Here is a 10,154-nt window from a genome sequence, read left to right as displayed (position 1 = left end):
CAGGAGTCTGACTTTGAGTATTGGCCTCAGGATTCTGTATAGGACCGGGCCGCGCCCACTCTCCTGGTCTTATAGGCCCAGCACACCTGCAGCAGGAAATGACATGAGGCTGTGCTGGGTATATAAGACTTGCCTTTCCATAGGGGCGTGGCCTGATCAACGTGTCCTTTAGCTTGTCTTTAGAGCTAGATGCTCAGGTCCCCTTGTGCTCTCTCCTGTGACTGTTTGTCTGTTGCTACCGGGTACCTGTGCCTGTTTCCTGCATTATCCCATAGAACTCCGTGATCTTGCTGACCCGGTTATAACCGTCCCGGCCACGTCAGTGCTCCGGCTGCCGTGTACTCTGCCACCTGGTGGCGTACTCGGTCCAGTGGATCCACCTCCTGGGCTTACCAGTCCTCCCTGCCCTGACAGCATTTATCCATCCATCCATCCTTCCATCCATCCATCCAATGCATTTATCCATCCATCCATCCATCCAATGCATTTATCCATCCATCCAATCCATCCATCCATCCATTCAATGCATTTTTCCATCCATCCATCCATCCATCCATCTAATCCATCCATACTGTTCTGTGTCGAAAATGACGTATTACAGAGCAGCACGGCTCGGCTCTATTCCCATGATCCGGTAGTTGGCTGCACATTTTTGTTTTACTGGTGAAACATATTTAAAACCTTTGTTTCCACTTTATTGCAAAAAGTGCAGAAATTCCCAGTAAACTATGTGCATTTTCCTACAGAATTTTTGCCATGGCTGGATTTTACCGACCCTTGAGAATACACCCCATATACAGGTACTGTGTTTTTTTAATGAATTACACAAATTACTTTTACCCCACCTCGTAAACTGGGCACAGATAGTATTTCTATGATTTCAGGTCACTCACGGCGGCCGCCTTTGAAGGAGACAGTAGTTAGGGACTTTTCAACCATTATCACGACACAATGATGTAACTTGATCATGAAAAAGATGAATGGCTTTAATGTTAAATAATAGAATGTAAATGATGGATGTGACATAATATGATGAGTCCGTAAATCTTTAGCTCGTGTAGTCCATAGCTTGGGTAGTTAGTCCTCAGTAGGTATCAGAGTATGTGGCCTCCGTGGTGGCTCTCGATATAACCTGGCTCTGGCGGCCGGTAGCAGGTCGTACTGGGGAGTGATGACCCGAAAAGCTTTGGAAGTCCATGGATGATGAGTGGTGTTTCTCCAGATCTGGCTCCTCTTCTTCATCAACTCCAAACGGTGTCAGGTCATGGAAGTAGAATTGCTTCAGAGGTTCTCCGATTATCCCAACACTGAGGAGACAGAAGAGTGGGAGATGAAGAGCTGCGCTCACGTCTACTCTTGTTTTCTGATGTTTAGCTTGTACACAAACCTCTCCTCCCATATTACCCTTATGTTCCAATATACGGCCGCCCTCTCACTTTGTAAGTGTAGCAATATATGTGCTCCAAATGAAGATGGGGGTGGATATAAGATAAAAAGCAGCAGGACCTTAAAGGGGTTTTCCAATTTTAGAAAACCCCTGTTCCCTGTCTGCAGTTTGCTTTAAGAACACAAACTGTGTTTACTCATCCTCCCCAGGTCGAGCACTGAGTCTCTGCTGCTGCTCCTAGTACCTGTTATTGTCTGCAGCGCCGACATCACATCAGCACTGCAGCCGATCACTGAGCTCAACAGCTATGCTCAAGTTGACCGCACAAGCCGCTGAGCTCACTGATTGTCTGCAGCGCTCTCAACGTGAAAAAGTAACAGACACAGGAAGCAGGGGCAGAGACAGCGTTGGACCCAGGGAGGGTGAGTAAAGCTCATTTGTCAGCCAGGGGACTGGATTACTCCTGTAAGGTATCATAGGTTAAGGGATGTTCCGCTAACAGTAACTGATTCAGGCCATTGTAGAGTCAAGAAATGCTAAATTAAATAATTAAGCCTTGTTTACGCATCGAATTTTTAATGCGCATTTTCTATCCTTTTTTTTTTCAGCTAAACCACAATATTTTGCAGCTACACAAAAATAAATACGATTTCTAAAATGTCATTCACACAGCACATTATTTTGTTCTTTTTTTTCAATTTTATTGAGGGTTTTTGTTTGTTTGTTTGGTTGGTTTTTTTTTTTTTTAAATCTTCATATTTTTTTACTGCCTTTCTCCCCACTGAGATCACCAAAAAAAGTATGGAAAAATGCATGGATTTTCCAATGTGATTTTTCAGCCCTGGTGTGCACATTTCACAGAAAAGCGTATCACACAGAATTTATACTGTGATTTTGGAATTCTGGATTAGTCAATCATTTATTACCTGTAGCTGTCATTAGGGGGAGCTTATTGCATACAGAAGTGCACAAGTTACACTCTGTATACATCTGTCTATTATTAGCTCCCCCTAGTGGTGGCTGCAAGAAGACAGAAATTTTACAAGACAGAACTTGCCAATACATTGAAGGGTGCCAAGATGGGAGAATAACTTGCATGATGTTTCACTTACCAGGCTGGGATGTTGTAATCCAGAAGCTCCTCCATGTCCAGGTGATCGCTGCCTTTGGGGTGAAGCTCATGCTGCTGGAACAGGTAAAGAGATCTTTCCTTAGGAGTTGGAATCAAGGAACTAAGCACGGGGGAGCGCTGGGTGATCATTTTCTTTATGGGGGGCCTCCTGGCATGAGCTTTCCTGTTCCAAAAAGAAATCTGTTATAAATAAAATACAGAAGTCCATAACGTTCGAGGTAGTAATACAATATGGCATGTTTCATCAGTTGTGTATCCAGGCTAAATCCATTTTATTAATTTATTCATATACAAATTCGTCCCGAGGGCACTTGCAGTATTGGTGCACTTGCAGTCCTCAGCTCATCTTCATCCACCTATCGCTCCTCACTTCTTGATTGACAGAGACTCCACCGCATAAAGTCACCTCTCTCCCTGCTGTCAACCAAGAAGCAGAAGGGGTCACCAGTGTCCACAAGAAGAGGCAAGGACTGCAAGTGCACTTATATGCTCCCTGATGCATTTATAAGCCTAATTTCAGACTGTTACCCTGCTCTCTACTGCACTGTTCCTGGGAACATTCTTACTGACAGGTTGTCATTAAAATCATGCTAGTATATGATAGTAATATATGATGGGTGTGTTATCAATCACATATATCTCACCCTGCGGTATCATAGCTGTAGTTCAAGGTGCGGCTCCCATGCTATTTCAACAGCTGCAAACCTCATGTTCTGTGTGTAGTAGAAGACATGCAGGAAGTCTCCATTACAATACACTCTGGCATGGTTTTATCCTGTATTTAGCATACAGAATGCAAATGTAGTCAAAAGATAAAGCTGGCAGCCGGAGGAGCGCAGTTATCACAAGGGAAGAGATACATGATCAACCCAAACTTTGCATCAATTAATAGTGCAAACGAATATAAGAAACTCTGTAATACAGTATAACTTAGAGAAATAAGCTTATTTCTCCATTTATGAGCCACTTCTCCTCCTCCCTTTGCTTTCTGTATACACCATTCACTCTGATGAACTACTAAAATCAATCTTTAGTCAAATTAAGACGAACTTCCAGCTCCCTGGGGAAACCTATTATCGCTGCCTATTTAAACTTAGGACAGGTGAGGAGGAGGAAGTGCTACTGCTTTGTAGTAAATGTTTATCTCACCACTGTGCTGGATTATGTCACGCTCCCCGGGTCCCCTGCGCTGCTCCCCGGCTCACCTGTCACGCTCCCCGGCTCCCCTGCCTCTCTCCGCGGTTCCTCAGTCCGGTCTCCACCGCTCCCCGCGCTCCAGCATCCATTGCCGGCGCTTCCCAGGCGTCCTGGTCCCCGCTCCCGGCGCCCGTCGGCGTCTCAGCCCCAGCCTGGCTCTGCTGCTTCCTCCTCTCAGCTTCCTGCTCTGGCTTCTGGCACCCGGGCCGCGCGCATGCGCATTAGGGCGCTCGCACGGTCATTGACCCTTTCTTAAAGGGCCAGCGTCCATTGACAGGAAATGAAGCACACAGGTACAGGGTATAAAGGGGTTTAATGTCCAAGTGGGTGGGGCCTGATCTTCGTGTTTCCCAAGCTAGGAGTCAGGTCTCCTTGTGTCTCTCTGCCATACTTACGTATCTCTCTTCTAGAGCCGATCCTGCCTCGCCATCCGGTCCTGCCGCATCCCGCACCCCAAACGCTGCTTATCTGCCATCCTGACAGTCCGTACCATCTCGGATCCCTGTGGTGACCCGTCATCTCGCTCCAACGGTTCCGGACTCCGCCTGACATCATCTCGGCTTCCGAACCTGAGCTCCGTCACCCGGACTACCATCAGTGACTCCGTGGTCCCAGGGACTTCTCCTTTATACTCTTGTGCACGGACTGCCCTGCTACCTGTAGTGCTCCAGCTACCGGACCCCTTACCATCCTCAAGGAGTTCGGCCCAGTGGATCCACCTCCTGGGTCTGCCCGTCCACCTGGCCCTAACAGATTAACAGCTACACAGCTGACTATAATGTCCTTTATGCTGCTGTTTCTAAAAATGTGTTACTATAATGGCGGGCATATCATCGGTGCAACCTGTGCAATTACACGGGTGTCCATATCATTGGTGCAACCTGGGGTGCAAAAGGGGGGGAGCCCATTTCTATCCCCTTCTGCAGGTGCAATTTTGCATTTTTATGATCTCTTGGGCTGCAAAGGGCTTATATATTGTTCTTTCACAGGGGCCCTTTTCTGTGTCTGCTAGTGAGGGTGTGATAAGTGTGTCGCATTCTGCTGAGACTGTTGCAGTAAGTGTAATTCGATGGTCACATGTGATTTGCAGATCACAGGTTCTCTTTAACATGAGTGGATTTAACTTCATTTGGTGCTGAAGGGGTTAAGGGTTCCTTGTCGATTCTGCTGAGATTCCATTTAGCTATAATCTCAGCTGCTCCACCTTAATGCCCCTCTTGTTCATTAATTAAACTCCCTCCTGGCTAAACCCATTTGCCAGTGATAGTTCATTCTATGCTGACCTGTGAAGAAGTTGTCTCTGCAGAAAGCTGTGCTTAACTTTCCAGTGGATGTGGTGGATTTTCCTCTCTGCAGAAGAATGTAAGTTCTTTTGTTGTATCTGTCTCTCTTGTTTGTCTCCTCTTCCTCTTGTTGTCTTTACATTAGTAGTAAAACTAGTGTCTTGCTGGCCTGCTCACTAGTCAGGGCAAGTCCAGGGTCTAGGCATATGATCGCACATGGGGGAAGGACCCATCTATGAACGTTAGGGAGCTCAGAGATAACAAACAGGTGAGTGTGAGGTGGTGACCTCTCTCTCCTCTCTCTATTGCCAGGGCCTTCCTTTACATCTTCTCCGGTGTACCCCTCCTGTTGTGCGTGACAAGGGGCCCAAGTAGTAAAGGGTCACTCACTACCACCTCCAAAGCAGGTTGCATTGTGCATTATGAGGAACTATTGGACTGCAAATGGCCCATATATTGTTCTTGCACAGGACTCTCTTCTATCTGTCTACCCCTGAGCTACATAGATATAGCAGAGCAGAAATCCCTCACGTCTGAGTGTGCCGTGTATGGGAGACGTAACTGCTCGTCTGCATCCACTAACAGAGAGAGCTGGAAACTAGAGACAGATCGTACAGAGGGGAACTGGTGGAAAATGCAGCATACAAGTCATATAATGACCAGTATATAGACCTGTGCCTGGTTTCCCACCATCACGGTAAATATATGCTGACCCCATTGGCGAGTCTTGCGTAATAGTTTCTTGTACCTTTCATCAGCGTATGTAGCCATCTTCTTCTTCTTATTCCCAGACAGATTTCTGCTTGGCACAATATCTTTCACCCTTAGGGCAGGATTAAAATTATCGGTACGCAATATTCTGCCAACCTCTTCCTGAATTGCTTCCAGTTTCTTGCGTCTGAACACCACCCAGCCAACCTGAATGCAGAAGCTGTACAAGCACTGGAAAGGAACAGATACGGCAACATGGGAGACCAGCCAAGACAAATAGGAGACCCGGCATAAGAAAGGAGCCTATCCTCTATATGTAACTTCTGCATCACTCCAGGACATAGCTTTAAATAAGTGGCAGAATCATAGATTCTTGTGGATTATCAGATTCCGGACTAATGGAATTTTACCCTACTTGTAAGGAATAAATTATATGCAAAAGACCATAACTGAGTGACTCCTAATGACAATATAAAGTGGCATGATACTACGATAAGTCAGGCATCAGTGATATGAGAGCCGCAATCAGGCTGGGAGGGCAAAGGAGGCACTGGCCAGGAGTCCTTAAATATAGGGGCCTCCAACGTGCTTCACTGAACCACCCTAATTATAAACTCTCTTGTTATTTGGGCGGCATACCACATTGATATCATTATATAGACACTATATATCCTTATTATTGCACAGTGTCTGGCGGTGTCCACATTGCGGTATTATTTGGGCACTATAGTGGTATAGTATGGATTCATACACAATATGGGGATATCATGTAATGTTACGTTTTTTTCTGCCGTAATCCTGTTTCTGTTTGTAATCTAATAATATATTGTAACTGGATACATTTTTATCTTAGGTCTGTATATTTTTTTTAGCTTATCTCTCTCCCTACCCTTCCGTCTAAAAAAAGGAGGAGCCCTCATGAAATGTTTTGCCCCAGGGCCACTGTAGATATAAATCTCCTCCTGATTACAAAGTCTTGCAGAAATTCAGACTTTCTTTTGGAACTTGAACTGTAGGTGAAATTGTATAAAAACTGGCCTATGTAATTCATCTATCTATCTATATATCTATATCTAATATTTATTAATTGATTTATATCTATTTATTTATCTAGAAAATATATATTTATCTAACTATATATATATAAAAAAAAAAATATATATATATACATATATTATATATATACATATATATATATATATATATATATATATATATATATATATATATATATATACACACAGTATATATTTGGCGTTTATCTAATATATACTGTGTTTCCCCAAAAATTAGACTGTGACTTATTTTATTTTTGGCTCAAAAAGATGCGCTATGGCTTATTTTTAGGTGATGTCTTATATTTTGTATAGACGTCAGTAATTGGGTCGCTCATTAATGAAAAATGAATATTCACCCCCTTCCCCCACCCACAAATCTATGCTGGGTGTCAGTGGTTCACTCAGACAGCCATATTACTGCTCGAGGATGGCAGCGTAATGCTGGTCGGCGGCTCTCCTGACCTGAGCATGACAGCTGCATAAAAATACACGCCGACATGCTCAGATCAGAAGAGCCACCGGCCAGTCCAAGTATTGCGATGTGATCCTCGGGCAGTAATACAGCAGTCTGACTGAATCACTGACGCCGCGCAGAGGGGTGGCCGGGAAAGGAGGTGAATATTCATTTTTTTTCTTAACACAAGTTCCAATCACTGACACCGGCAGAGGGGTGGGTGGGATTGAAGACAGGAAGAGGGGTGAATATTCATTCCATTAACTAGCCGGCATGTTACTATAAACCTCAAGGGCTTACAGCAACACAAACGGGGCAACGTACACCAATAAAAGTTACATATCCTGTAAGGGCTGCCCAAGCCCTATTTCAGGATACTATTAGTATTATGATGCGCAAGTATGGCTTATTTTTATAATGGGGGTTATATTTTTAAACACAGAATATGTATACTGTATATCATTATCTACCTAATATCTATAAATTTGTCTATTATATCTATTATCTACATATTTTGCTAATTTACTATCTATTTAATCTCTACCATACAGTGCTGGCCAAAAGTATTGGCACCCCTGCAATTCTGTCAGATAATACTCAGTTTCTTCTTGAAAATGATTGCAATCACAAATTCTTTGATATTATTAACTTCATTTATTTTGCTTGCAATGAAAAAACACAAAAGAGAATGGGACAAAAATCAAATCATTGTTCATTTCACACAAAACTCCAAAAATGGGCCAGACAAAAGTATTGGCACCCTTAGGGGTACTTTCCACCAGGGCCGGCGTCAGCACCCGGCAAACCCGGTCAAATGCCGGGGCCCTGAGCTGCCGGGGGGGCCCACTCGCGGTGGCAGGAGTGGCGCACCGCTACTCAGGGGGGCCCGGTGGCCGCGCTGTCACCGCCCCCCGCCGAGGATCGCGCTTTCAATTGCTTCGGCATCGCAGGTGCCGATACAATTGAGAGCAATGATGAGAGAGTGAGCGGCGCGCTCCCTCTATTATCATTCTCCCCGCTGTGACTGTCGGCGTTCTTCTGACAGCTCTGCAGAGGACCGCGGTGACGTCATCACTGCGCGCCTGCTGAGAGGTCAGAGCGAGCGACAGCAATGGACAACGCGCCGAGGAGACCGGATTAGTGGGGGAACTAGTGAGCCGCCCCTCTACTGACACTGGGCTCCCCTGACTCACAGGCCGGCCACTACACAGCGGCACTAGTACACATAGGGGCCCGGCAGCCGCTCTGCAGAGCCGGCTGCCGGGCCCCTATGTGTAGTGCCGCTGTGTAGTGGCCGACAATGCAACCGTCAGGGGGCCGGCCTGTGAGTCAGGGGAGCCCAGTGTCAGTAGAGGGGCCCCTGAACTGGAGAGGCCACCAGCCGTTTCTGAGCTGCAGGAGTGCTAGTCCTGACCTGCACAGAAGACGGAATAATCCATCCTGCAGGACCTGCGATGATGTCACGCCCATGTGACTGTGTGGGAGGAGACACAGGATACCGGGCAGAAAGCAAGAGGAGATTTGGACACATGACTGGTAATAAGAAAAGAGGAAACATGAGGGGAAAGGGGGATGCAGGGTGAGTGGCATGTGAGGGGTGCAGACTGTGACAGAAGGATGTGAAGGGGTGCAGAGTGTTTGAGAGGGGTAAGTTGGGGTACAGGCAGGGTGAGATATGTGGGCAGGGTGTGTGAGATATGGGGGTGTAGTGTGTGTGATCTGGGGGGTGCAGGCTGTATGGGGAGAAGGTTGTGTTACATATGGGGGTGTAGTGTGTGTGATCTGGGGGGTGCAGGCTGTATGGGGAGCAGGGTGTGTTACATATGGGGGTGTAGTGTGTGTGATCTGGGGGGTGCAGGCTGTATGGGGAGCAGGGTGTGTGAGATATGGGGGTGTAATGTGTGTGATATGGGGGTGCAGGCTGTATGGGGAGCAGGGTGTGGGAGATATGGGGGCAGGGGAGTAACTACCGCGGTCGCAGGGGTCGGAAGGAGAAGAGAGGTACTTGTTTTTTTATTTTGCTGGCTGCATGACACATGGAGGCCTGGGGGTGCTGGCTGCATGATACATGGAGGTCTATGGGACTACATAATAAACATGAAGGACACCTTATACATGGACTAGGGGTGCATTATACATGGAGGAGTATGGGGCTGCATAATACAATATGATGATTTATGGCGCTACATTATAATACATATAGGACTATGGGGGCTACATTATAATATATGGAGGAATATGGAGGCTACCTTATACATGGACACACAAGGGTGTGCGTTATAAAACTGGAGGCCTATGTGGTGCAGTATAATATATGGAGGACTATGTGGTGCAGTATAATATATGGAGAACTATAGGGTGAATTATAATACATGGAGAACTATGGGGAAATGCATTGTAATACATGGAGAACTATGGGGGTGCATTCTAATATATCAAGGGTTATGTGGGACCCTTTATATTATACGGAAGGCTATGTGGGGGCCATTATAGTATTTGGAGATCTATATACAAGGGGGGACAAAGATACAAGTATGGGATGGAAATGTTTTGTCCTGAGGGAAAAAGGCTCTTTCCCTCAGCACCCAGCTTTCCCATGCTCTGCTGTACATCTCTCAGCACCCAGGTTTCCCATGCTCTGATATGGGAAAGCTGGGTGCTGAGGGAAAGATGTATAGCAGAGCATGGGGAAGCTGGGTGCTGAGGACAAGATGGATATCAGAACATGGGAAAGCAGGGTACTGATAGAGGGATTTCAGATCATGGGAAACCTGGGTGCTGAGGGTAAGAGCCAAGTGTCAGCGTCATTATCCTGTACCCCAAGTGTCAGTGTCATTATTCCGTACCCTAAGTCTCGGTGTACGTGGAGGGGGGCCCCGGTCCAAATTTTGCACCTGGGCCCATCAAACTCTAGTTACGCCACTGAGTATTA

At 46.0% G+C, this 10,154-nt stretch overlaps 1 protein-coding gene across 1 annotated transcript in view; it reads right to left on the bottom strand.

Moving 5' to 3' along the window:
• Positions 1-469: 469 nt before the first annotated feature.
• Positions 470-10,154, bottom strand: part of PPP1R36 (protein phosphatase 1 regulatory subunit 36) — a 53,924-nt gene continuing 44,239 nt past the window's right edge. The window contains exons 8-10 of the mRNA XM_075329610.1: positions 5,748-5,941; positions 2,500-2,682; positions 470-1,307 (exon numbers count right to left, since the gene is read on the bottom strand). Coding sequence (XP_075185725.1) covers positions 1,085-1,307; positions 2,500-2,682; positions 5,748-5,941 — 600 coding nt within the window. The 3' untranslated portion in view covers positions 470-1,084. The remainder of the gene's footprint in view (positions 1,308-2,499; positions 2,683-5,747; positions 5,942-10,154) is intronic.

The sequence above is a fragment of the Anomaloglossus baeobatrachus genome, chromosome 12, assembly GCF_048569485.1.
Source record: "Anomaloglossus baeobatrachus isolate aAnoBae1 chromosome 12, aAnoBae1.hap1, whole genome shotgun sequence".
Taxonomy (NCBI): Eukaryota; Metazoa; Chordata; class Amphibia; order Anura; family Aromobatidae; genus Anomaloglossus; species Anomaloglossus baeobatrachus.
Note: the sequence above shows the minus strand (reverse complement) of the source record. Positions and strands in the feature narration are given on the sequence as shown.